The sequence below is a fragment of the Panthera leo genome, chromosome D3 (assembly GCF_018350215.1).
Source record: "Panthera leo isolate Ple1 chromosome D3, P.leo_Ple1_pat1.1, whole genome shotgun sequence".
In the NCBI taxonomy this organism is placed as follows: Eukaryota; Metazoa; Chordata; class Mammalia; order Carnivora; family Felidae; genus Panthera; species Panthera leo.
In genome coordinates this window covers 21,951,406-21,979,034 of record NC_056690.1, presented here as the reverse complement: position 1 = coordinate 21,979,034, position 27,629 = coordinate 21,951,406, and the positions used below count along the sequence as shown (strand labels likewise).

The 27,629-nt window shown below is 56.6% G+C and overlaps 1 protein-coding gene and 1 long non-coding RNA gene across 12 annotated transcripts in view; one reads left to right on the top strand and one right to left on the bottom strand.

Annotated features, from left to right (window-relative positions):
• LOC122203322 overlaps positions 1-4,910 on the bottom strand; it is a 30,628-nt gene extending 25,718 nt beyond the window's left edge. The window contains exon 1 of the long non-coding RNA XR_006195127.1: positions 4,800-4,910. This is a non-coding gene — a long non-coding RNA (uncharacterized LOC122203322). The remainder of the gene's footprint in view (positions 1-4,799) is intronic.
• On the top strand, positions 1,829-27,507 carry SMTN (smoothelin). Of its 11 annotated transcripts, none has more exons than XM_042910018.1 (22): positions 1,829-1,951; positions 3,404-3,507; positions 6,895-7,024; positions 11,789-11,937; positions 12,327-12,420; positions 12,507-12,585; positions 12,681-12,778; positions 13,685-14,005; positions 14,094-14,166; positions 14,750-14,842; positions 14,923-15,444; positions 15,634-15,806; positions 18,934-19,086; positions 19,174-19,249; positions 20,295-20,459; positions 20,557-20,619; positions 20,842-20,908; positions 21,866-22,039; positions 22,218-22,335; positions 22,927-23,078; positions 24,031-24,196; positions 27,204-27,292. In XM_042910018.1, exons 3-21 carry the CDS (start codon positions 6,974-6,976, stop codon positions 24,173-24,175), a joined length of 2,766 nt encoding a protein of 921 aa, XP_042765952.1. In that variant the 5' UTR covers positions 1,829-1,951; positions 3,404-3,507; positions 6,895-6,973; the 3' UTR covers positions 24,176-24,196; positions 27,204-27,292. The 11 variants fall into 11 exon arrangements, with proteins under 11 accessions (XP_042765952.1, XP_042765954.1, XP_042765951.1 ...); XM_042910020.1 differs by lacking the exon at positions 27,204-27,292 and adding an exon at positions 27,059-27,197 and having other exon boundaries at positions 14,771-14,842; XM_042910017.1 differs by lacking the exon at positions 27,204-27,292 and adding an exon at positions 27,059-27,197.
• The last annotated feature ends 122 nt before the right edge of the window (positions 27,508-27,629 follow it).

Genomic DNA, 27,629 nt, shown 5'->3' with positions numbered 1-27,629 from the left:
TCTTTTTTTTTTTTTTAATTTTTTTTTCAATGTTTTTTATTTATTTTTGGGACAGAGAGAGACAGAGCATGAACGGGGGAGGGGCAGAGAGAGAGGGAGACACAGAATCGGAAACAGGCTCCAGGCTCTGAGCCATCAGCCCAGAGCCCGACGCGGGGCTCGAACTCACGGACCGCGAGATCGTGACCTGGCTGAAATCGGAGGCTTAACCGACTGCGCCACCCAGGCGCCCCAATAATAGTCTTATCTTATTGGAGTGGCCATGAGGAATAAGTGAGTTACTGTGAGCTAGGCTTTAGCACAAAGCTTGGCACATGCATATACTTCATAAGCACTCGCTTTTATTTTTAAAGTCCTGAAACCTGTTTCAGGCCAGCACAAGACAGTAGGGGACCCTAGCAATCCACTGGCTGCAGCTCCAGGCATTGCCTTTGCTGCCACTCAGCTATTATTAAGCCCAGAGTCCTCCTCTCAAATCCAGATGGGGAGCTAGAAGGGTGGGCAGGGCCGGGCCTGGCTGGCGGATGGCTGGGAAAGCTGCTTGGAGGCCGGTTTGGGTTTGGGCCCCACCCCGCCTGCCCTCCCTCGCCTGCAGCCGGTCCAGCTGCCACGTCTACACTTGGCTCTGAGGTCTGCACCAAACACTCCCTCCCACTGTGGCCGCCTCCTCTGGGAAGGTTCAGAACATTTCCACAGCCTCAGCACTTTACCCACTCCAGAGAGACCAGGTCTGTGTGGAAACTATGAACTGGACACTGCTCACCTCTGGAGCCTGCAAAGGGGCCATCTACGCTCTGGCATAGAGGTCTTCATGCTTTCAATGAGATCTATTGGGTCCATCAAGGAGAAAGGGACACACAGCTGGGTTCAAATCCCAGCCCTGCCACCAACATGCTGTGTCAACTTGGACAAGTGACCTTCCCTCTCTGAGCTTCAGTTTCTTTATCAAATGGATATAATCTTAGCACCTACTGCACAGGGTGGTGATGATGATTAAATGAGTGAATGGCACATAATAGGCACTCAATATGTGCCAGCTATTGTTATTTCATGCTTGGGCGTGCCAGGCCAAGGGGGAAATAAGAGATTTGGGATGCTGGGGATCTGGGGTGCAGAGTGGCTCCACATCCAAATTGCTATGTGACCTGAAGCCTGTTCCTTGTCCTCTCTGGGACTCAGATTATCTATTTGGATCATAACGCAGGCATCTAGGATTCTGTGATGCCAAGATTCAGCAGCTATGCTGAATAGTTAAGAAATAGGACAAGGGCCCATGTGGGCAGGTACAGATCCCAAATGGCAAAAAGCAGGGTACTATGGTTAAGAATAAAGATTCTGGGTTCAAATCCTGCATGAGGTGCTAGCAAGGCTCGGCCTCACTGAGACTGTCTCCTCTTCTGTATAATGATGGTCCTACCTCACAGGGCTCAAGCTGTGAGGGTCTTGGCAATAACAAAATAGCCTCTCATGTATTATAAGGGTGATCTAGAGCCATGCTCTAATCCATGGAGCCCCTGTCATGAACCTAGATGGATGTCAGGCATCAGGGAACTCCCAGAAATCACAAGAGGTCCAGGCCAGCCCATCCAGAATCCTCTCCTTTTTCCATGAGGCTGAGTTCCTGGGGTTCATCACTGCACAGTGGGCATCTCAGGCCTCCTTCCCCTTCCCAGAGCCCACTTGCCTCCAAGTTTCCAAGGAAGAGTCATTCCTTTCCCATCCCTCAGCACTTAAGGCCAGGCCCCCTTCTACTCCAAGCCCGGAAGTTTATCTGGCACTGTCGCTCAGAGAACACAGCAGCTGGATGACATCATAGAGGAGACAGCCTTGTCAAACTGGTTTGCCAAACAGGTCCCCAGTCCTACTCCTGGGGCTGCTGGCCATGATCATGGGGGCCTCCAGTTCTGCCCATGAGGAGGAAGGTCACAGCCCTTGGATCCTGCCAACCTCAGTAAGGACCAGTTGTCCTCAAGGACCTCATGCTCCAGCTTCACCTGCTTGACTTTTCCCCAACAAAATCCTCGGTCTTACCTCCCTTCCTTTGTTCATGCTGTTCCCTTCACCAGATTGCCCTTCCCCATCCCCGCAGCATGCCAAACAGCAAGTGAGGGCTTCATTTTGTACAGCTTTTAGGGTCCAGATACTGTGTCTCCCCCACTCTGACTAGGCTGTGAGACCCCACCAGCAGGCCCAACCCTGACCCATGCCTAACCCTACATCCTTCCCTGTAACCAGCAGCCTCCCAGATGCCCTCATAGACCCAAGGTTCTGGCCTTGGCTGGCCTCACAGGTACTTGTGAACGTATCCCAAGGTGGGGTCTCCCTGAAAGTCCTGGTATTTTTATGTTGTCTAGTCTGGGGGGAGAGAACTTAGGGAGCTCAGGCCATAATTCCTACATTGTGCAGATAAGAAAATCAAGGCTCTGAGAGGACCAAATCTTTGCCTGGGGCAGAGTCAGGGCTAAGACCCATCACCTTTCTTGCCTCCTGATCCCAGGCCTTGGCTGTTTTTGCAGGACCCTAGATGGGGGGGGGGGGGGGGGGGGGCGGGGCCGGAGAGGAAGCCAGGGTAATTCAGGGATCTGGCACTGCTGGCTTGGTAAAATATTTATTCTCAGACTCAAGCACAAGAGCAAAATATTACCCTTGGCCCTTGAGCTGCTCCAGCCACTCTCTGCTCTGCCAGTCCAGGATTAGATCTGGAGGGATCTGGACACTTTCTATTATAGCCCCTTGCTCGGGAGGACCAGAAGCAGGCCAGTCCAATCCCATCCTTTTTCAGATGGATAGAATGAGGCCCAGGCTTCCCCAGTGCCTACAAGATATGTTCACTCTGCTCACCCGGCATTCAGGGCCCTTCACAGATGGGATGACCCTTATCTCCTTTTCTTGCTCCATCCACAACCCATCTCTCCTCCTTTTCCTACTTACAAACCTCCTGTCCTTTACTCACACTATTCCCCTACCACAATGCCTTTCCCCCTCTTCTCTGGGTGATGAATTTCTATGCATCCTTCCTCAAGGATCGGTTTGCACATCACTTCCTCCAAGAAGTCTTCCAGGATTTCCCCCATCCTAGAGGCAGCAAGATGGAGGAAAGGGCCTTAGGCATGAGGCAGAATTCCACTCATTTGAGTGCTATTACCAGCCCAAGGTGCCTTCACCTCCCTAAGCTTCCTTCTCTGTAAAATCCAGGTAATACTTGTCTTGCACAGTGCTCAACTTGCAATAGGGCAAAGCCTGTGTTTGACATGCAACAGGTACTCAGATAATGCCAGGCCCTCCTCATGGGTTGTTTACTCCTTCCTAAACTGTGGCTGAAAGCTTCTCCAGCACTGCATGCGGCTAACCTTTGATCTTTGTTTCACCACCACCACTATCCCCCCCCCCCCACCCTTTACAGGGAGGAAGGAAGAATCAGGCAGGTAGGTCTGGAAGAGGACCCCAGCCCTGAGGGCTTGACGGCAGGGAAGGACCCAAGCATCTCTTCCTTACTGCAAACACCTGGTGAGCACGCATGACAGATTAAGTAGGTGGGAGCACACTCACCTGTGTGGTTCCTCCCAGCCTGCAGGAAGGGGAGAGGGGTGAGGGGCGGGACTAGCTCGAAGCAAGCCATTCATTGAAGCAGACAGCCACATTCTCAGGCAGGCCCTGAGAATCCCAGCTAGCCTAGGTGTGCCCCACCCCAACGGGCTGTTCCAAGGGGCACCCCAGGTTTGAAGTAGAATCAAGTTAGCCTTGATTGGGCTCTGTTTGCTCCTCCTCCCGTGTGACCTTCACAAGTCTCTTCCCTCTCTATGTTTTGGTCTTCCCATGTGGAAAGTGGAACCACCTCTCAAGATGTGGGGATCAAAGAAGATGACACTTTTTAAGAGTCTGGGAGTCTCTCTAGATGGGGGTGAGGTGGGATGGGTGGTCCCAGAGGATCTGGACAGCAGGGCTGTGGGGCTCTGCTGGGACAGTACACTGAAACCACTCCCCCACAACCCCACCTCACAATGGGTAAAAGCAGATGCTGGACTTAAAAGGTGTTGGTATGAATCACACAGTTCCACTACCTATCAGCTGTCGTCCTCAACTGTAAAATGGGGCATTAACAGTTGGGCTCAAAACAGTCGTTATAGGGATTATATGCCTGGTACATGGCAAGTGCAAAATAAATGTGTTGGTATTGTTTTTATTTGACAGACAGGACTCCAGACCCCACCTCCCGGGTTCCTTAAACAGGCAGGGTCCAATGACCCTGGATCTGTGGATCTGTGGGAGGGTCCTGGGCCTCCAGCACGACATGAAGTGGCTTTCCCCAGTGGGTCTAAGCTCTTGGGTCCTCTGGCTGATTCCAGGTGTTGTCTTGGGCATGTTGTCTCTGTCTGGGCCTCAATTTCCCCCATTTGTTGAATGAGACCATGGACTCTGTATTCCCCATTTAGGACTAGCGCAACCAGAAGCGCACCCTCAGGGGGCTGGGGAGGGAAAAGCATGACAGATGAATGAAACGTCCGTTCAAAGGTGTATCGACTGGGGAAAAGTTACTGTGATTGATCCTGCTCCACCTGAGATGTTCTTTGTGATGCACCAACATAGGGTCGAGGTGCTGCCGGTCACAGTCCCTGCTCTGAGGTGGCCGGGACCAGGTGTCCCAAAAGCAGCCTGGGCGGCAGCCAAGCCCAAATGCTAACGCGAGAAGGGGGCGGAGTCGGGGGAAGAGACAGGGTCTCACGAACAAAGAGGATGGCGGAGAGGGGCAGTTCTGAAGATTCCGCGAATCTTCAGACGGACGATCCCGAGCCACTTACCCCGGCTTTCGGCGCCCTCCCCGACTTTAGTGCAAAGCTGCGTCCTCCTGCCGACTACCACCCAACCAGCCAAGGCCCCGGCGGCAGTGGCCCCAAGACTACAAGCCCCTACAGTCCTGCCCTCGAGGGGCGGGGCCTGCTACAGGGGCGTGGTCGTCAAATTGAATTTCCCCAATGGGGCACGAGGATGGGCGGGACCCTCCCAAGGATTGGCTGCCGTGGCGGCTCAGGGCAGGGCTGGCAGGGCCGCTGGCGCGGCTGGACGGGCGGCGCTTGCAGAATCTCGGGGACGGTTGCTGAGGGGGACTGGGATCCCGGTCGCGGCGCCTTCCGCCTGACCGTTCCTAGTCTATCTGTCGGATCCCGAGTGACCTAACCTGAGCCCGCGCTGGACGGGTGGGCCGGACTGAGAGGTGGGTGTGCAGGCCTCTGGGCGGCACCAGGACCCTCGACGGGTCCTGGGGGTGGAACCCGGATATCTGAACTAGGGTTCTGGGACTCCCAGACGTGGAAGCTCCCACCCATCCACGGGGGCTCTAAGCCATGAGATAAGGTTCTAGACTGCGGGAAAGGATATCACGGACCTCCAGGAGGCTCCACAACCCCCAGGGACCCTAGACTATGGGGGCACACGCCTTGGGGAAGGTCCCACATTACTCTGAGGCTTCTCTTAATCCCCGGAGACCCCAGACTATTTGTATGACAGGGAGCCCTGTCCCGCAGCAGCGGCAGTCCCTAAGGACTTCCTGGGCGTCCTAGATTATGCATTAGCGACCCCTGCCCTTCAGTAGACATGGGGGAATTCAGTGTCCATGGAACCTAAGTCTGGTGATTGCTGAGTGACACCCTTGGGATTACCCCAAAGTAGGTAGATAAGAGGCAAGGACCCCCCCCCCCCCCAGATGAAAGATGGGTGGTTGACACCCACCCACGCCTAAGGGGATGGGACAAGCAAGCAGCGACTTGAACTGGCAGGGTCTGAAGAACCCCAACTGTATGAATTAGGAGCCCCCCTCAGACCCCTTTACCGGATGGGGTGACTCGACAAGTGACTGTTCTGGGGAGGGGGAAGGCATGACTGAGATGAATCATTGAGGGGGGGTGGCAATCCTGGGGCCATTTCAGTCACCATACATTAACTAAGCACCTATGGTGTGTCAGGCTGTGGGCCCTCAAATTCCATAGACATGAGGGCTGCAGGAAGAAGGAAGGAGCTGCACTAGGAGGTTGGGCCAGGATTTAGGGGGCCATTTTGATGCAATGATGGAGCAAAAAAAGCCCCTAGGGGCACTTTGGAAGAGGGCTTCAGAAGCCAGAAGTGGCCAAGATTTTGATTAAATCCGTTCCTGCTCTTTGGGTCTTTGGAATCCTATTTTCCCCTTGTGACAAATCCCCGCCCTCTCCAATCCTCAGTTTGCCTATCCAGAGGCTGGACGTGTCAGGTTCTGTAGGCCATTCTAGCTGGGCCTAAGTGTGTAAATTGGCAGGAGGAGCCGGTTGCATGGACACCTGGCTTCATGAGGTCTGGGCAACTGGCATCAGGGGGAGGGCAGGAAGGGGAGGAGAAAAGAGGAGTGTGTATAGAGGGCTGCCCTCAAGAATTGGAAGACAGGAGGTTACCTCCGATGGATTAAATCACCTGGGGTAAGGAGGGCAAGTGGCAGCAAGGATTTGGATATGGGCTCAGCCCACAGAGACTGAGCTTTTGGTCCGAGTGGGGGCTGGGCAGGCCCTGGGGATGGGTGGGTGGGGCAGGAAATGAGTCTGGCAGGCACCCCCTAGTGGTGAGCATGGCTGTGGTGGACCTTCTCAATCCTATAAGCTCTCTGATGCTTAAGACAGGGTGAGGGCCCAGTTTAGGCCACACAGCAGGCTGGCATTGAGTTCGCTGTGCTGGAACCAGGGACTCCCACACTTGGTTTAAGTTTTTCAACATACCACCCTAGGGCAGAGAGCAACCCCCAGCCAGCAGCCACAGGTAGCAAGAATGGGATACCAACAGATTATCATGGGTTAGAGAAACTGAGGCACAGGGCCCAAGTGTCTGTGGTTTCTAGAGGTCCCAGCAGGCCTGATTCATGTCTGTCCCCTGCAGATTCCTTGAGCTGGTGTCAGGTGCCACAGGCACCAGGGATCTCACCAGGAGGGGACGGACAGAGCTAGGAGCCATCGTGATGGCAGATGAGGCCTTAGCTGGGCTGGACGAAGGAGCCCTGCGGAAGCTGGTAAGTGGCCCGATCATCCCTGCTGTGATAACAGGCAAGCCAGGTCAGAGGCAGGGCCTGTCCAGGCTACCTCTCGGCTGACAAGAGGAGGGGAGGGAGGAGGGGGTAGGATGAGGGCTCAGGGGAACAGGGCTAAACCTGTTATGCATGGCTGATGCAGAGGACCCAGTAGCATGTGCCTGTCTGTGCCAGGTGCTGAGGCCTGGTCCCTCCCAGTCCCCCCACTGCTACCACCTGTTTAAACAGTAACTGCTGAGGACTCGCCCATGTGTAACCACAGGTGTGGGGAGGCTAGATTTGCTCTCCCAAGCAACAGTCTGGGCAGTGTCCACCCCTGGAGGCTGGCCCAATGATAATAGTAGCAGCAATGATTAAAAATGCCAGGGCACAGTAGGGGTCAGGCTGGGTGCTAGACCATCTCACAGAATGCTCACAGCAGCTCCAAAAGCCAAGAGGGCACTGTGGCTCAGAGAGGTGAAATAACCTCCCTTAGGGCACCCTGCTAGGAAGATAGAGTGCCAGGATCCAAACAAACCCCAAAGAGGGCCATGGGGGACCATATCTTAGGTAAGTCAAGGTCAGAAGAGCCCATAAAAAGAGACAGGCTTTGGGGGCCCTTATAAGCTCTGTCACTTCTAGTCTGTCATTTTTTTCTGAGCCTCAGTTTCTTTACCTGTAAAATGGGAACTGGAGATGTGTGCAAACATATATGTAGGTCCTAGAGTTGGCATGGGGATGGAATGAGGCATGGGCCCAGATCTTAGGGTGGAAGAAGGATGGGCCCACTCTTTCCTCACTTTCTTGAGGTCCTATCTAACCATAGCCTCCCCCCTCCCCCATTGCCATGCACAGAAAGGCTTTAGGGCAACCAAAGAGGGCAGACATGTACCCACTATCAAAGGCAGGAAGCTGCAGCACTGGAGTGGCCATAGCTCTGCGCCCACCCTCCCAGCTCCGCCCTTGACCCTTGTGAGGGTGGACAGTGGAGGGGGAGTGGGATTAAAGATTTACCTTTCCTGGGGCGCCTGGGTGGCTCAGTCGGTTAAGCGTCCGACTTCAGCTCAGGTCACGATCTCACTGTCCGTGGGTTCGAGCCCCGCATCAGGCTCTGTGCTGACTGCTCAGAGCCTGGAGCCTGTTTCAGATTCTGTGTCTCCCTCTCTCTCTGACCCTCCCCCGTTCATGCTCTGTCCCTCTCTGTCTCAAAAATAAATAAATGTTAAAAAAAAAAAAAATTAAAAACAAAAAAAGATTTACCTTTCCTAAGAGAAGGCAAGTGACCTACCCACCCCCATACCATTCTTCCGGACGCAGGGGTCACTCGGCAGTGTCCAGTGCTGCCATAACCTACCCAAGGCAGTCAGACCAGCACCTTAGACTCTCTGGGTGTCTGCCATCGGGTTCCCACCACGTCAGCTCGACCTCCCCCCTCAGGTCAGGAAGTCAGATGGGGGTAGTAGACGCAGAGCGTTCCAGAAAGAAAGCCAGATCCCCGCGCATCTCCATCTCTAGGGGTCCACTCTGAGGCTCAGGGTTCTCCAGTCGCCACTCCCTAACCCCATGCAGAGTTTGGGTGCTGGGTTTTCAGAGAAGCCAGAGCGGTAGCTGTAATCGGCCCAGCCCCGCCCCCTCCCTGGGAAAGGACTAAACCACTCGCTGCCCCTCGTCTGGGGGCGGCAAAACCGCCCAAAGTCTTTCGCACCCCCAGACCGGTTCCTCCACGGCCGGCGCCCCGCCATTACTTCGCCCGGGCATTGCCGAGGGTCCCGCCCAGAGCTCCGGCCTGGCTCCCGCCGGCCTCGTGGCAAGAACGGCGGCGTCCCAAGCCGGGCCCCTCCCCGCGGGGTCGGGCCTTATAAGGGAAAGCTGGCCGGCGCCCCAGCTTCGGGCCGATTGGGGACCCGGGCAGCCGCTTCCGGCCTACGCTCCCGCACATTCCTGTGGACGAGGCGGGGGTGCCTGCGCGGGATGGGGGCACTTGGGGACAGGCACGCCGCGTGCCCCTCCGCCACATACCGGACGCCCTCCTCCTCAGTCCCGGGTTCAAGTTCAGGCTCCGACGCTCCCTAGCTGGGTGACCTAGGGAAGCTGCTTAAGTTCTGTGAACTTCGATTTCTTCTCCGCAACGAGAGACATTAAAGCAGTCGGTGGCGGGGGGCTTCCTGTCTGGCTCCCGACTGGGCGCCTAGTGCTGGGCTCCCCGGGAGAGGCGTGGGCCGTGCCCTGCCTGGGAGGGCGGGCGGTTCCGGAGCCTTCGGACCTTCAGCGCCCCCTGGCGAGGCCTCGCTCCACTGCCGGCCCGTCCCCCATGGGACTGAGCGAATGCCTGGAAAGTCTCCTGTATTGTGCTAATGGGGAGACTGAGGCCCAGGGAGAGCCAGAGCGGGTCAGACCCCACCCCCCACTCCCAAACGGCGAGGGCAGAAAGGCCCGGAGACCCGCCCCCCCTCCCCCCCCAGGAGGAGGAAGTGCCCTCTTTCCTCCCGGGAGAATTTCACTGGGCAGTTTCAGAAACCGCCCTATCCCCTTCCCCTTCCCTCTGGTGGACAATGGCGCTTTGTACTTCCTTCCCTCCCTCCCACAGCCCCCTCCACACACAACGGTGGGGCCTGAGAGGGTAGGGAATATAGGACGCACAGCAGGGTTACTGTGGGCAGGCCTTTGCTTTCAGGCCCAAAGGGGAAAGGTCATGCTGGGGAATGATCAGTGGAATGAGGTTGTCCTTCCCCCAGCCCCATCCCACTCACTTGGGGAGAGTATCAGACAGGGACCAGGGACTTCTACTTTCCAGATGGGGATAGTGAGGCTCCTAGGGATTACAGAGGCAGCCAAGTTTCCACATCAGGCTGTTTTCAGAAATAAGAACCCAGTCTCTGGAACCCAGGGCATTGGGAAGGGGTACCCAGGAGACAAAGGGCTAGTCATTTTATCTCTTAGCCTCTTTATCCTCTGTCTGTCTCTGTCTCTACCCTCTGGTCTATCTCTAGTCTAGACTCGAGAGGGTTCCTAACATAGTATGCCAAGGTCCTTGAGGTACCCACCATGGCAGACACACCCCAGCAACAGAGCTATCTTCAGCCCAAGGCAGACTCTGGAGTCTGAGAAACCTGGGTTCAAATCCTGGCTCAGGTCATTTGGCCTTTAGCAAATGACTTCTCCCCACTGAGCCACAGTTTCTTCATCTGTCAAATGGGAGTAATAAGGTACCTAGGGTTTCTGTGAGATTAGGACAAACTGGGGACTCAGCGCAGGACCTGTTAGATAGGTTCTCAATGTTACTGATATCTCATATCTTGTACTCTTTTGCCCTTGCCTCTCTCTCCTTCTGAGTGGCTGGAACCAAGGAGGGGGTGATGTTTACTGCATGTACAGCTATGAAGGGGGGACCCCAAGTCACTGCCCCCATCCCCATCCACTGCCCTGAGGTGGGAGTCATTGTTCCATTTGGCAAATGAGAAAAACAAGACACAGAGAGGTTAAGGACATGCTCCTGACCACCCAGCCAGGACTGGACTGAAGCTGGAGCAAGCTGGGGGTTCTGGCCTGAGCCTCAGGGACCCTCCCATAGCTCTTCAGCAATGTGGAGCCTGAAGGAACCATGGAGGGATCTGTCCCCCGGGGCTCTCCCTACTCTTTTCAGACTGGGACAAGTGATGGCAGAGTTGGGCCAGCCCATGCACCCTGTTGTAACTTGGACCCCCACCCGGGAACAGGAAGGAATGATGGGGGAGGAGCTATAAAGAAAGGAAGTAGAGGGTTCCTGGACCCTCCCCCTGAATGATCTGGGGAGTGGGGACAGAGGAAATCACTTTGCCTATACTTGCTCCTATTTGGCTCAGGCCCATACTGGGGATTTATCTCAGCCATTATCTTCCTGGGGGTCCCTGTGCCAGTCCTCTCTCTCTTGAGATTGGGCTGGGGAGGTGGGTGGTAGCAGTGTAGGGGAGGCAACAGAATTGACTGACTCTGCCCAGAAAAGGTGCCCTTTCCTGAGAGTGGTTAAACCAACCATCTCCAATTTCTCAGGAATTAAGGGGCTAAGAAGCTGGTGGGAGCACCTGTCCCTCATTGATGCCCTCTCTAGGGCCCTGGGTAGACTCTAATGCAGCTCTATTATCTGAGGGACTGACCTTCCTACTCTGGGCCTTGGCCCCTTTGACGGTGGATAGCGCTGGGCCAGTACAGGCAGGAAAAAATAGCCCCCAGCCAAGCAATAAACTAGGACTCCTGAGCACCTGCCCCTGCCTCAGTTTTCCCATCAGTCCAGTGTGGATGAGGCTGCCACCCCCAGCAAGACTGTAGTGCTTTGGGACTAGAACATGGGAGTCTTCCTTGCTCACAGGGTGGACTCCATCTGCCCTAATCACCCTTCCTTCCCCAGGGACACTGTTGGGGCCCTGTAGGGTAGCCTCCTTCTTCCTGCAATACTCCCTGGCCCTTGGGAATTTGATGAAGGACTCTGAGTGACAGGAGTTGAATCTCAAGAAGGAGTGCCTGGCTTGGCACCTGGCACAGATGGGCAGTTGCTGGCTGCCCACTCTGTGAACCATAGTGCACAGTAGGCTGTCCAAGAGCTCTGGTTCCATAAGCCAGGTCTCCCTGAGACCCTGCGTGGGTGGGAGGGCAGGCTCGTGACAGACATGTGGCAGAGAGAGTGGAGACAGACCACTCATTGTGGCCCAGGCCAAGCTGTGGGCAGCTGGTGCCCGCCCTCTGCCCCTGGCAGCCAAAATGATTTGCCCCTCACCCCCACCTGCCCCACAGTTGGAGGTCACAGCGGATCTGGCAGAGCGGCGGCGCATCCGCTCAGCCATCCGGGAGTTGCAGCGGCAGGAGCTGCAGCGTGAGGAGGAGGCCCTGGCATCCAAGCGCTTCCGTGCTGAGCGGCAGGACAACAAGGAGAACTGGCTGCAGTGAGTGGCCAGGGAGGGATGGTCATGCAGGTGGGAGGAGTATGTGCCAGGGCTCGGCTTGTGTTGTGCAGGCAGGCACGAGCACAGGTGTGTCCGCTGCCCATGTGGGTGTGCAAATGGCAGTATAGGCAGGCATATGGAATATACAGGGATGTTTATGGGCATGGACCACTCACCAGTCATGGAGTCCTGGACACACCCACGTAGATAACACGTCTGAGCCTGTGGTATTAGTGCTCACGTACGTGGGCATGCATGTGCCAGCATGTAGCCAGAGGGTGTGCTTAGCTACCTGTTCCTCTGTGTACCCTGTCCTACCCCTACCCTCAGCCCACATCCTCCATGACTTGGCTATGGCAGTAGGAGTTATAGTCATGATGTCCCTGCAGCTCTCAGCAGCAGGAGGCGGAGCAGCAAGCTGCTCTGGCGCGGCTGGCAGGGCAGCTGGAGTCCATGAATGACGTGGAAGAGCTGACTGCACTGGTGAGGCCCAGGGCAGGGGATGTGGCAGGGCAGGGGAAGACCTGGACTCCACAGTCCAGCACCTGCGGCCTGTTTCTCACCCATAGCTGCGAGGTGCTGGTGAGTATGAGGAACGCAAGCTGATCCGAGCTGCCATCCGCCGCATAAGGGCCCAGGAGATTGAGGGTATGTGCCCTGCCCTGGCCCTGCCCTGTGTACTACTGCATGCCACCCACAGCACCTGCTGGCCACTCACCTGACATGTTTTCCTTCCCTTCCAGCTGCCACGTTGGCTGGGAGGTTGTGCAGCGGGCGTCCCAACGGTGGCTCAAGAGAAGAGAGCAAGGGGCGGGCAGCACACAGGCTGGAACGGTGTGAGGTAAGGAATGTGAGCAAGGTGGGCTGGTAGCCCAGTGTCCTGTGCCCACAGATGCCAGCAGCACAGAGCACCTACTTGTCTTTGCTAGACTGGTACCTCATGGGGTGGGGAGGTGTTTGGGGGACACTATCTCACACCTCTGCCTAGTCTCTTGGATAACCTCTGGCCACATGTCCCCCAATCCAGACTTTGTATCTTCCCCTCAAAGCCAGACTGTCTGCACAGCTCCTGAGTGTGTCTCCCTTACCAACTTGCTGGCCTGCCTGCTTCCATAACTGCATTTCACCCCACCATGGCCATCCAGCTTCCACTCAGTAGCCAGTGCAATCTCCCTGAAATGCAGATCTGAACCTGACCTCCCTAGCTTAAACCTAGCCTGAGGCTGTCCTTCTCCCTCCAGACAGCCCACATCCTTAGCTTGACTCTACATATCACACCCCAGCTGACTCTGTGGAGCACTGTTCTCCAGGGAGTATGGGTGAGAGGTCGGGCCATGGAGGTTCCTTCAGTGGCCAGCAGAGGCCGCTGGTCCCAGTCCTTGAAGGACTCCCCCTCCCTGCCACCCCAGCCCAAGCTGCCCACCCCCCCCCACACTCTGATTAACCAGGCCAGGATCAGGGGTCAGAGGCCTCTGCTCCAGGGATCTGTTAAGGTTGGGAGTCCCCAGGAGGTCTCCTGTCATCCCCAACCCCTGGCATAGTATCTAGTCCTCTTTGAACCACACTTGACCAGGCAGTGCCAGGAGGTTAGGAAGTGAGTATCAGAGACCTCCCATGGTGTGCCAGTGCCCCTGCATGTGCAGGTGTGCCCACAGGAAGCTATGCCTAACCCCTCTGCTTTGCATGCCCTGCCCTGGGCACCTGCCAGCCTGGGGAGCCTTGACTGCATCCTGTGGGTCTCCCACAGGTGCCGGAGCGAGAGAAACAGAAGCAGCAGGCAGAGGTCCCAGAGCCAACCCCAACCCCCCAGGGCACCAGCCGAGATGTGACCACAGTGACACTCCTGGTGCAGGCCCCACCTGGGGGCACACCCAGCTTACCTGCCTCACCCGTCAGTTCACCTACCACTGCTTCTCCTGAGCCTCCACTAGAGCCTTCTGAGGCCCAGTGTCCTGCTGCTGAGGCTGTGGGCAGCCCCGAGTCACCCTCCAGCCCACCCAGGGCCACCAGCCCTGAGCCCCAGGAGCTGCCAGCCACCCCCAGCACTGAGAGGCAGGTGGTCAACAAGGTGAGTCTGGATGAGGGACAGGGATGCCAAGCAGGTGAGCTCCTCAGTTTGGGAGTCAGGCCCTGCCCATGCTATGTCTCCCCTGCAGCTCCTGCCTGGCCCCACAGAGCCCCCAGCTGTCCAAGGCCCCACCAAAGGTCCCTCCGACACAAAGAGAGCAGGTGAGGGTCCCCATAGGGGTAGCTACAGGCCTCCCCTTCCCTGTCTGGAAAATGGGCTCTAATGCCTAGACAGCTTCAGCTTCCTCAAGAGGAGGCAGTCCCTAACACTCCTCCCACTGCCCTGAAGTGTCCCCACCCCCAGCCTGGCCCTCCCCAACCCCCATCCCATGGCCAGAGGCCTCCCTGCAGCCTTGAAAGGCAACGGGCCTCAGGCACATTCTTTTCCCCAATAAGGGAGTGTGCCCATCTCCCAGCTGAGGCCATGGGCAGTGCTGGACAGGAGGGGGGGGCGGGGGGTGTCCTGTATCCCCATCAGCAGGAAGGATCTGGGCACCCTTCCTCCAGCCCAAGCCTAGCCCCAGCCCCCAGGAGTGTCCAAGTCATCCTAGGGTCAGTGCAGGAGGAGAAGGAGGAGCCTATAAGAGAGATACAGCTGAGTGGGGAGGCCAGGAGCTATGGGAGGTGCAACATGGGACGGGGAGGCTGGAATACAGGAAGGGGTTGGGAAGCTGAGGAGGTGTGAAGGAGAGACTTATGAGAGGCGGAACTTCCATATCCACTCTCCTCTGTCTTTCCCCACCTGGCCATTTCTCCAAACTGCCAGACCTGGCTGGACCCCGTCCCTGCCAACGCTCCCTGTCCATGCTCAGTCCCTGCCAGCCAGCCCAGAACCGAGGTACTACCTGTTCCCACTATTGCAGACTTGGGGCAGTCCCTGTCCCACCCAGTCACTGATAACCCTCCTGTCCCTTCTAGAGCCCACCACTCTTGCCAGTGGACCTTCCTCATTCCAGCGGGCTGGCTCCGTGCGGGATCGTGTGCGCAAGTTCACATCTGATTCTCCTATGGCTGCTGGGCTTCAGGAGGGTCCACCCCGGTTGGTCCTGGGTCCCTCGACCCCCACAAGACTCCTGGGCCCCTCCCACATCAGCACTACTCCTGCCTCCTCTTCCAACAGCTCCTCCTCACGGGGCCCCAGCGACACCTCCTCCCGACTCAGCAAGGAGCCACGTGGAGCAGCCAGGCCCCTGGCCCAGCTTCAGAGCTGCCCCCGGGAGGAGGGCCCCGGGAGGCGGGGCTTGGCTGCCAGGCCCCTTGAAAACAGAGCAGGGGGGCCCGTGGCCCGCTCAGAGGAGCCCAGTGCCCTGCTTCCTGTGCCTGTCGGCACTGCCGAGCCAGGGGCCAGTATGAAGACCACATTCACCATCGAGATCAAGGATGGCCGTGGCCAGGCATCCACAGGCCGAGTGCTGCTGCCCACAGGCAACCAGAGGGCAGGTAGGCCTCCCCCCTGTCTCCCCACTGCTGGGGATGAGCATTTGCAGCCAGCTCTGCATATAGAACGAGTGCTGTGGTCAGGCTTCGGGGTGTCTCCAAAGGATGTGCTGTGAGCAAGGGGCACCATTAACCTTGGCTGGCATTACCCTCACCCCAGCTGATCTAACAGTAGCCCTTCTCCTCCTCCAGAACTGACACTGGGACTACGGGCGCCTCCCACCCTCCTTAGCACCAGCAGTGGGGGCAAGAGCACCATCACCCATATCAGCAGCCCTGGGACCCTGGCGCGCCTGGGTAGCGTCACTCACGTCACCAGCTTCAGCCATGCCTCCCCTGATAGCCGGGGAGGCTGTGGCATTAAGGTGAGCCCCTTCTTACCCCACCAGCGTCACCATCCATCAATCTTATATAAACTGCTTCAGGATGTAGGGCTAGCAGGATTCCTCTGCTCCATTCCTCCCCCACTGAACACATGGGGAAACTGAGGCCCAGAGAGAGAAGGTGGCTACCTACAGTCCAGAACCAGTTGGTGGCAGAGCTAAAGGCAGACCCTAGTGTATCAAGCCACTAGGTGTGTCAGAAGCTTACTCTGTACTGGCCTCAAGCTTCTCACATGCTGATCTCTGGTCTTTAGTCCAAAATGGGTTGGTTGATTCCTAATGAACAGATGGGAAAATTCAAGCTCAGAGAGGATGGTGAGGACTTGCCCCCTCTTCCTATGGCCCCAGTGCCCCTGCTCCTACTCCATACTGGAGCTCAGCCCCAAGAAGCAAAGCTGCTGATCTGCTCATCCAAGATCAGCCTAGCTGGTTAGGAGATTGGAGATTAGTGATTACCATCTGCGTCAACATCTATGGGGGAGGGGGGGTTGAACAGAAACATTGATGGGGGGACAGGCAGGGGGTGCCAGTCAGGTGAGGCAGCAGCCTAACAGGTGCCACGGGAACTGAATACGCCGCATCCCTCCATTATTCATTCCTGAGCCTGGGATCAGCTGGCTGGAAGCTCAGCTGGGGAAGGGATTCCCCAGTGGGCCGCCTGACTGCCCAGGTAATGTCCTCTGTGCTGCACCAGGGAATGAATGGGACTTTGGTTGAGGTGAGATGGCTAGAGCCAGCTTTGGGCCTTCTCAGGGGTAACAGGGAGAGGGTGGGGGGAAGAAAGCACCCTTACCCCCACAGAGCAGGATTTAACTGCTCTCTGCCAAGAGAGTGAGGGGATGGTAGCTGAGGCCCTTGGAGTGGGTGGGAGGTGAAACAGTGAGCCCTGCATGTGATACCACTAACGCATCTCAATTTCCCCATCTAGAATCAAGGGAAAGCAGAAAAGTGCCTAAAATGTGCTCAAAGTCTGTGGTTGTATTCAAGCACCACAGACAGGCCAGAGGATATTTATCTCAGGGACGAGATGCTTGTTATAGCAGATTGCTCAAAGTCCCGCCTCTCTGTACCTCCATTTCCTCCATTTGTCCAAGGATTTCTAAAACAGCATGGCATGAAGGCAAAGGAGTGCAGGCTCTTGGAGTCTGGCAGACTGGATCCTCACAGCTAATGCAAATGGTGGCCCAGGCAGGCCCATTTATTGCTTCCTGCCTCAGTTTCCCCATCTGTGGGGCATGGGGCCCTGGCCTAGGTAATTCTTCAGAACCTGTGCAGCTTTGCCGTGTTGCCAGTCTGTGATCTCTGCACGGCCAGCACCAGGCCTGGCCGTCTGCCTGCTTGGACAGGCCACCCCTCCCCCACAACCCCCTCCACAAGGAGCCCAGAATAGGTTTCTATTTGGGCCACAGCCCCAGCTGGCGGGTGGCAGGCTGGGAGGCTGGGAGGCCAGCAGGGGCGGAGCAGGCCCACTGCCCTTGCCTTTGCCCTCAGGCCAGCTGCAAAGACTCTGACACTGCCAGCCAGAGGCAACTGTCCCTACCACTGTCCCCATCGTCATCCCACCACAGAGCCCCTGCCATCACCATGCCGGGGGTACCAGGGCCCGGGTCTGAGCTGGCTGCAGCCCTTGAGGAACGATTACACTTGGCGTTGGAAGAGCTGCGGGCAGTGGCTGAGGCAGGGCGGGCGGCAGTGACCCAGGCAGCTGAGGCAGCTGCCTCGGCCATGGAGCCAGTGGCCCGGGCAGCTGAAGAGCTGCGGGTGGAGACAGCAGCACTGAGCCGGCGGCTGGATGCACTGGGCAGGCAGGTGGAGGTGCTGAGCCTGCGCCTGGGGGTCCCACTTGTGCCTGACCTTGAGCCTGAGCTGGAGCCCAGTGAGTTGCTCCTGGCTGCTGCCGACCCCGAGGCCCTCTTCCAGGCGGCTGAGGATGCCGGGACCCCTGTGGCCCACCCGCCTGCCTTCAGCACCCGCCGCCGCTCCTCTGCTGGCCCTGCCCGCAGCAGCAGTCTCGTAAGTCCCTATGGGCTGGGGGGACGGGTGGTTTTGAGCAGGTTCTGCCCCTGCTGACTGACCTTTGGTGTGCCACTACCTTCTCTGAGCCTCAGTTTACATATCTGCAGAGGGGACTGGAGTGCTAGTGCTCTAACACTCAGGCAAGAGAGTGCCAGGCTCCTGGCCCTGAGGCATGCATGGCGGCTGCCCTAGCAGCCCCTGGCCAGGGCCCAGTCCCCACCCCCACCCCTACTATGTCCCAGTCAGGCTGAGTCTCCCTAGAGCAGCTGCCACCTCAGCTCTCCTTACCCTTACAGCAGACTGAGAGGCCCTGCCAGGAGGAGAGGGGCTGTGATAGTTGGGCTGGGGGCTTGTCTGCAAGTGCTTAGAAGATGTCCTGGGAGGGGTAGGGTGCTAGGTTGGGACCACAGGCCCTTTAGAGGGTAGTTCCCAGTATGGAGCAGGGAGCAGGAGCAAGCTTCAGAGAGGACTTGGCTCTGTGCAGTCCCAGTCAGACACCTGGTCAGGAGCCCAAGGGCCCTGGTCCAGCCCCTTTGGGGTGTGTGTGTGTGTGTGTGTGTGTGTGTGTGTGTGGCATGTGCTGCCTGGGCACTGGCCCAGGAGGGCTCAGGCCTTGGGAACTTCCAGGACAGAGCACAGCCTGCTTGGGAGGAGGCTGGGAATGAAGCAGCAGAAAGAACTCAGGTTTAGGAGATAAGCTCAGCTCAGACCCCAGGCTACATCACACTTCTAGGACTGTGGGCAAGTCATGCAGCTACCCTGAGCCTCAGTTTTCCCTTGTGTTAAATAGGGACAGTAAAATCCCTAGTGTTTATACAATGCTTACTACCAAATGAAAATCACCGTTATTGACACTGTTAATTATATTAACGCAATTCCACGTACACGGGAAGCCCTACAACAAGGCTGTCAGTGCCTCTTCTCTGAGTCTGACACCAGACGACCATCTTTGCACAGGCAGTCTGACTGGTTAGTAGTTATTTCCAAGGCTGTGCCAGCAGACCCAGGGCCTGGTCCCCTAACCATTGGCATGGGCATGGTTGGTTTTGTCCACACCCCTCCTTAAAGTCCATGCCCACTCCCCACCCTGCAGATGGAGCCAGAGCCAGCAGAGCCCCCATCTGCAGAAGTGGAAGTGGCTAACGGTGCTGAGCAGACCCGGGTAGACAAAGCACCAGAGACGCGGAGTCCCCTGAACACTGAGGAGCTGATGGCCATCGAGGATGAAAGCATCCTGGACAAGATGGTATGGCCAGATCTGGTGGACTAGGGGTTGGCAGGGGGCAGGGACCAGCAGGCACCAGGTGGGTAATGACAGGGGTTCTATCTGCAGCTGGATCAGACTACAGACTTTGAGGAGCGGAAGCTCATCCGGGCTGCGCTACGTGAGCTCCGACAAAAGAAGAGAGGTAGAGAGCCTGTTGCCCCACCCTAGATCCAGTTGCTCCATTCCCCAGCTGCTCCTTTTACTCTGGGGTCCATTCATGGACATGCTAGTTCAGTACCTGCCCTACCCAGCTTCTTCTCGAGACCCAAATGTTCCCTTGCCTCCTTCTCCCTGGATCCAGCTTCTCCCTTCCCTAGCTACATCTCTCCCCCTAACCACCCCAGTTATACTGTCCCCAACCAGCCTCTCTTCTCCTTCCCAGACCCAGGTACTCCCTCTCCTAGCTACTCCTTCTTGGATCCCATTGCTTCTCCACATACTGCCAACTACTCCTTCCCTGAATCCAGATACTCCTCCCAGCAGCTGCTTTTCTCTCCTTGAGTTCCACTGATGACCACTGTAGCTCTGCCCCTACCCAGCTTCCCCTTCTCTGAGCCCAGCTACTTCCTCCCTGGACCCAGCTATTCATTTGCTTGGATTCTAGGTTTGTTTCCTTCTCTAGATATTCTCTGAATCTAACTGCTTCCTCCAGGCCCCATTGATGGCCACCTGGCTCCTATGCCCACCTACCTACTTCTTTAGGCCCAGTCACCCCTTTTGCCAGCTTCTCTCTCAATTACTCCTTCCTTGGATCTAGATATTTCTTCTTCGAGCTGCTCTTCTCCCACCTAAGCCTCATTTAAAGACCCACTCAGCTACTAGCCTCACTCAGCTTCTCCCTCCCTGAATTCCGCTACTTCCTCGCTGGATCTGCGTATTCACTCTGAAAGCTACTCATTCCCATAGAAATTCCCTTCTTGGATCCAAATACTCCCCCTTTGAGTTCAGCTCTTCCATATTCCTTTGTTTCTGCCTGAGTCCATTGCCACACACCACCTCTCCCCCACCCCCTGCCAAGTTATAGCTATCCCCTTACCCTCAGCTACTCCTAGAGAGGGCCCTTGTCCCCTGTGTCTTCAGTATTTCTAACAAGTTGCTCCCCCCACCCCATCTTGTGTGCCCGTACATATGTGCTCTGTGGGTGATGGGTGGCCCTTCTGGGCATGCATGGGGCATCCCCCACCCAGACCAGCGGGACAAGGAACGGGAACGGCGGCTACAAGAGGCACGGGCCCGGCCAGGGGAGGGCCGTGGCAACACAGCTACTGAGACCACCACGAGGCACAGCCAGCGGGCAGCCGATGGCTCAGCTGTCAGCACTGTCACCAAGACTGAGCGGCTCGTCCACTCCAGTAAGAGGCCAAGCAAGGCTCAGGGCTCCAGGTGGGAATATATCCACCCCACTGGCCCCATGGCTCATATTCTTCCTCTCATCCCCTGCCCCTCCAGATGATGGCACACGGACGGCCCGCACCACCACGGTGGAGTCGAGTTTTGTGAGGCGCTCGGAGAGTAAGGCCGCCTGGTGTCGCCCTGTGCCTGACTGCCTGCCCACCTCCTCAGACTCATCCTCAAGCTCTCTCTCCGTACCTTCATCTGTGTGTCTCTCTGTCCAGCAGTCACTTTCTCTTCTCTGCCTGAGGCTACCACCATCCCCCCCACAATAGCCCCCTGCCCCATCTCCTGATGTCCAGGCCCAAGCCCTCACCTTGCTCCTCTTCCCCTTTACTGCAGATGGTGGTGGCCGTACTATGGTGCAAACCAAGACTTTCTCCTCTTCATCATCCAAGAAGATGGGCAGGTGAGCATAGGTACCCATCCCTAGACCACAGAGGAGTCAGTGCCACATGGGACCTCACTATATACCCATTCTGCAGAGGGGTAGACCAAGGTGCTTTAAGGTGATAAGCATACAGCCAGGGAGAGTCAGAGTAGGAGTCAGACCACTCCTGCTCCCCTTATGATCTCACCTATTCCTCAGCCACACCACTGAGGAGGCCAGAGATTTGCTCAGGGTCTCACAGCTCTCAGTGGCAGTGATAGCATTGAGCCCTTAGAGAGGCCTGCCTGCCAATGAGCTGCCTGGTGGCACTGCCACTTCTCAGTGTCTGCAGACCACATCCCATGTCACAGAGCACCTTTGCACTTTAGCCCCATGAGGGAGGAGTACACCTCTATCATACAGAGTGTATCAAGGCTGTTAGGAGCAGAATTCATACTGGAAACCACAGGCCTCCAAGAACTCTGACTCAGAAAGACCAGTGTTCGTGCACTGCCCCCCATGCCCTCTGAAACCTGAGGCCAGGGGCCTGTTTCCTCATCTTTAGTGGAAATGATAAGGGTCCCTCCCTCCTTGTGAAATTTAAAATGGCACATAGGAAAGGCTCAATAGACATAAGATGATGATGATGATGATGATGATTATTATCATTATTATTATTATTATTATGCTGGTAGGTATTATTAGTTGCCCAGAATCTGAACTCATCTGTAACTTGATCATGCAGTGAGCCTTCTCAGAGAACTGCCTCCAGGGCCAAGTCTGTTGAAGGAAAAGAGTGGCTCCCACCTTCTTCACCTTTGAGCCTCAGTCTACCTTGTAAAATAGACGTGATAAGGACGACTCCCTTGCAGGCCGGCTTGTGGGTTGTGGATATACCACAGCGTGTAGAGTCTGGAGCACGACAAGTCCCTTCCCTTGGCAATTGGGGGTTGAGGCTCAGGAGGGGCCTAACAGTCGCCTCCCTATCCCCCCCAGTATCTTCGACCGCGAGGATGAGGCCAGCCCACGGCCCGGCAGCCTGGCCGCACTCGAGAAACGCCAAGCAGAGAAAAAGAAAGAGCTGATGAAGGCGCAGAGCCTGCCCAAGACCTCGGCCTCCCAGGCGCGCAAGGCCATGATTGAGAAGCTGGAGAAGGAAGGCGCCTCTGGGTGAGCGACAGTGGGCGGGGCTGGGCGGGGCCTAATTAGTGCATGGGGTGGGGCCAGAAACGGGAAAGCGCTGTGGGAGCAGAGCTGGGAGGGGCCTGAAGGACAGGGAAGGCGGGGCCTGGAACCCACTGGGTTGGCCACCAGCACGCCTTGTGACCTGCCTGACGTGCCCCTGCAGCAGCCCTGGTGGACCCCGCGCAGCCGTGCAGCGTTCCACCAGCTTTGGGGTCCCCAATGCCAACAGCATCAAGCAGATGTTGCTGGACTGGTGCCGAGCAAAGACACGTGGTTATGAGGTGAGCTCTACAAGGCCAGGCAGCCCGGCTTCTTTCTCCTACCCCCAACCCCCACCCTGAAGCTCCGCACCTCCCTCTTGGCAGAACTCCTCACCCCCTGTGCTTTTCATAGTCCCCATACCTGGCAGGGACGATGGAAGCCCTCTTTTGGGATGAGGAAACAGGCTCAAAGGAATACACACAACATACCCTAGATCCAAGAATAAGTGATTAAGTGGGAGGGCCTAATGAGGGCCCAGTTCAGAGCCAGACCTCACCCTCCGAGTCCCCCCTCATTGCTCTTGGGGGTAGGGGTGGAGGTGAGGGGGCTTGGTAAATTTCTGTAAGTAAGGAAAGGAGTGAAGGAGACATAACCATGGTCTTAGCTGGGTGGTGCTGGGCCTCCTGGTTGCTCTGTGACTGTAAGTAGTAGACAAGGGAGTTGACAAACTTAATTAAAGGATGCTCGTGTTCCCACTGCCCATCCCCTGTGCAGCCTTGGGCAAGCTATAGGGCCTCTCTGACCCCAGTTGCCCTATGCCTGGAATGCCAAATGTTGGGGGCAGAGAACTCATAGGGAAGCTGACCAGTCCTCCCACCACCCATACATAGCACGTGGACATCCAGAACTTCTCCTCAAGTTGGAGTGACGGGATGGCCTTCTGTGCCCTGGTGCACAACTTCTTCCCTGAGGCATTCGACTATGGGCAGCTCAGCCCACAGAACCGGCGTCAGAACTTTGAGGTGGCCTTCTCATCTGCTGAGTAAGTGTGGGCCCCAGTCCTGCTGGTGTCAGCTGGGCATCTGGGACTGGGCATCTGGGCCAGGCCCAGCTGCCCCAAGGCCCCTTGGAGCTGGCCAGCTGCACTGTCAGACAGCGGCTGAGACCCCTTCCCCAGAAAGCCCCTGTCCTCTCCACCCTGCCCACCTGCTGCTGAGTGTGCCAGGTGCCCGCCGGAACGAAGGAGCCGCCGGCCCGCCTACCAGCCCCGGCCAAGGCCCACCAGGTGGCCCTGTCCATATCCCCTCCATCCTCCCTCTGCCCCTTACTCCCTCTCTCTCTCCCTTTCTCTGTCCTGCTCTCCTCCCACTATCACCAGAGCTTCCTGCTCCCACGGGATCCCGGCTGGAGATTCCAAAAGGAGGCTCCTGGCCTGGGCACCGTGCCCATCCAGCCTATATAGGTGTTGCCAGAGGCTTATATAGGACATTAGCAAGCCCTCCACTTTGGAATCGTTGCCCCGTCTGCTCACCTCACCCTCAGCACCCTCCATCTGTCTTTCCTTCTCTCCTTTTCTCTTTCCGGTTCCCCCAGATTTCTTCCTCTTCCTCCTCCCCCACCTCCTTTCACGCCTCCCTCACCTCCCCTCCCTGGGGCACAGCCCTCTTCTCCAACCTCAGTGCCAACGCCATTGCCCCCCACCCCATTCCCGCTTTCCCCAAGAGTTCTCTGCACCTGTGACTGGTCTGGCCCCCCACCCCTGTCTGCATTGCACACCATTAGTGATGGGTAGTGAGCGGCACGTCCACAATGGGAAAGAGGCATGCGGGGGGTGCCGGCAGACTGCAGCACTGAGAACGTAACTGAACTCTTGTCTCTGTGTGTATGTGTATGTGTGTGTCTCTGTGTTCTCCCCTTTCTCTTCTCTGCCTCTTCCCCCTCTTCTCTCCTGGGCCCTGCCTCCCTGCCCCTTCCCGGCCCCCTATCCTCCCCAGGACCCATGCGGACTGCCCGCAGCTCCTGGACACAGAGGACATGGTGCGGCTTCGAGAGCCTGACTGGAAGTGCGTGTACACGTACATCCAGGAGTTCTACCGCTGTCTGGTCCAGAAGGGGCTGGTAAAAACCAAAAAGTCCTAACCCCTGCTCAGGGGCCCCACGGTGAGAAACGCCTCCTCGCCTACCTGCACTGTATGCTGGAATCTGCTCAGAGGGGCCCAGAGAGAGACCGGGAGGTGGGTGGGAGAAGCAAGGGGACCCCGAGAAGAGCCAGAAGGAGCCAGACATGGCCCTATCTTCTGGTAGTTCAGGGCCTAGCAGGCAAGACCATTCTTTTAATGGGGCAGTGATGACCCACATGAGCAGGACTGAGATGGAGGAAGCCCAGGAAGGAACCCCAGAGGAGGTACCTGACCCAGCCTACAGGTCCAGGACAGCTATCTGAAAAAAGTGCAAACCAAGCTAGGATCTGAGTAACAAGTTCAGGCTAGAGGAGGGAGAGGGAGTCCCAGGCAGCGGGGTGAGTCTATGTACAGGGCTGGGGGCGAGAGAGATGGAGAGCGTAGCATACATACTCAGGAAGGGAAGGAAGTTTAGTCTGGGTATGAAGGGGAGAAGAGAAGGAAGTTTAGTCTGCATATGAAGGGCAGAAGGGAAGGAAGTTTAGTCTGGGCTTGAAGAGGAGAAGGGGCCACAGGTGTTTGAACTTCCTCCTAAAGACAGGAGTCATAAAAGATTTCCAAACAGAGAAGGGGTCTGGTTAGCATTCTAGAACAATATCTGGATGAGGGATGGGGGTGGTGAAGGAATGTGCTAGATAGCTGGAGCAACTTAGAAGTAGGAGAGGCTGACTGATGGATTCAGATTGGGGGTAGGGGGAGAAGGAGGCTCAAGAAAGCCTACTAGGCCTCAGGTTTGGGCACTGGGGAATTGGTGGTGCCACACTCATTGGAGAGCTCAAGAGCAGGGCCAGTATAACAGGAAGATGTTTCTGGTTAGGGTTCTGGGTCTTCAAATCAGCTATGACATTTTCTCTCTAGTTACCTTACCTCATGGCTACAGTAGGAATTCAGGTCCTGAGCTAACTGTCCATTCCAGAGAAGTTGCTCAGAGAAGGGAGAGAGGTGGCTCAGAGTCTTGGAGGTTTTAGGTCAAGAGACAGCTGGAAACTAGAACTCCATATTCCCCACTTAGAGGCTCTTTTCTCTACCCCATCACTTTTCCCACCCATTGTGCAGAGAGAAGAAAAGTCAAAGGCCCAGAGGGAGGGGATTCCCCAAATGAGTCAGGAACAGAGCTAGGGATGCACTCAGATGCCCCTCAGGGCCTGGAGCCATGTGGGGGGCAGCCCACATGTGTACACATCCACCCATAGATAAGCCATGCAGGTGAGAGGAGGATGGGTTTGGTTTTGTCTCCAGGTCATATATGGACTTACAAGCTGCTGCCCAGCAGGCTGGCCTGGAGGGAAAGGGGCCCAGCCCAGCCCTGATCCAGTTGGAAAGTGTGACTCAGCCGTGCTGTTGCTCGAATTGCCCTCTGTTTGGCCTGTCACTGGGGCAGCTGAAGCCCTGAGCTGTGAGCCCCAGTGTAAACAATGGCTTTATAAGGTCTCCAGGGAAGACACCAGAGGCGGGAGGGAGCTCCACGCTGGGGAGCACAGGATCCCTGAAGAGATAGCCACAGTTTGAAGAAACTGCACAGAGAGGCTGCCTTCTTCACCATAGTATAGCTGGGAAAATAAGTCCAGTCTGGGGCAGAGACGCCAAGGGCACATAGCACGTCGGCAACAGAGTCAGAAACCCCCTCACTCATCTAAGTGCTCCCAAGGTCTCAAATGAGGCAGAGAACTTGTTGCTATAAAGATGGGAAAGTTGAGTCACAGAACAGGGCAGGGCTTTATCTAGCACACACAGGTGATCAAGGGTACAGTGTGGACTGAAACAGAGGTCTTCTGCCTCCCAAGCTTCTTTATGAAGGAGTCCAGGTGAGCTAGGAGTAGGCTCCAGTCCTACCATGGTCCCAGGTTTGACCTTGAAGGCACAAGATGGAAGGTAGTCCTGGGCCCATTGGTGTGTTACCGATAGGAGCCGTTCTTCCCTGTATGCTTTCCCTGCCAAAGGAAACTCAGTTAACGTGGACTTATGGGAGGGGGCAAGGCAGAAGAGGACTTGCTCTGGGAGAGGAGGGGAAATTGGAGCCAGGGAGCAAACTCTAGCTTTAGAGCTCTGGGGCTGTCAGTTGCTTAGTAGCTGCAGTCCATTCACCCCAGAGTGGGGAGATGACTCTTCAGTAGGGAAGAGGGGCTCCAGACAGGTGTCAACACCCAGGGCTAGGGCACTTAAGTCCCAGGAGGCCCAGCCTTGTACCTACCAAGCTATGGGAACTGAAACAAATGAATTCTGCTCTGTGACTCAGTCTCCCTCTGTAAAGTATGGCTGGAACTCTGGAGGATGACAGATGGATGGTCCCACTCTTGAGCATGTTGTAGGTGTCCTGTCTGTATTGCTTGGGACCCTCATCTGCTTCCCCTGCTCTACCCAAGGAGGGGGGTAAGGGTTAAAGAACTACACACACACACACACACACACACACACACACACACTGTCTTATATCTCCTGTAGCAGGATTGTCCCCTGGGGCAAGGACAGGGGTTCCCATGCCTCTCTACAGGAGGTACCAGGCCAGGCATCTGAGATGCCCAGAGGGTCACTGGGGCGGGTCCTGGCTGCAGAGAAAGATGTGCCATTGGTAAGGCCCCTCTGGATTCAATGGCCCAACCCAGAGGCTTTTGCCAGCTGGAGTGTGCCATTGAGGATATGCAGGAGGTGGCCCTCCAGAGAGAATATGGGTGAGGTCTGGAGTCAGGAACCTCCAGGGCTAGGGGTAGAGACCTGGACCCTGCCCCGAGTGGGATGGGGCATGGCTCTCCTCCCATCTCCACCCACACCTGCTAGGCCTAGCTCCCCATAGTGATGCTTCTAGGCTTGGGTCAGTGGGCCCTGGGGTTTCCTGTCTTCCCAGAAAGCTTTTATCCCTGCACTCAATCAAGAATCTGGAGTTTATGGAAGACCAACAGGCTGCAAGCAGTGAAAAGACCTCCGGATAGAGGGTAGCCACAGGAAACGGGGCCAGCGCTGACAAGTACCCCCGTGCCCCCTTCCTGCAGGATGCTGGTGGACTGCGTGCCCCTGGTGGAGGTGGAGGACATGATGATCATGGGCAAGAAGCCCGACCCCAAGTGCGTCTTCACCTATGTGCAGTCGCTCTACAACCACCTGAGGCGCCACGAGCTGCGCCTGCGCGGCAAGAATGTCTAGCCTCCCTGCCCGCACGGCCAGCCTACGGCAAGATGACCCCACCATCCAGGCACCATCCCCTCCCTCTGCGCCTGCCCACTGCTGCCCTGTCTGTCGCGACACCTTGCCCTGCATACACACGCTGCGTTTTGATAAATTATTGGTTTTCAACGACCCTGATTCCTCTCAGCCTGTCTTGGGGGTTGAATGGAGGGTAGCTTGGCAAGGTGTGCACACATCCCCACTCCAGCAGCCAAGTATTTGGGGATGCTGGCAGTCTTAGGGGGGCTCCTATT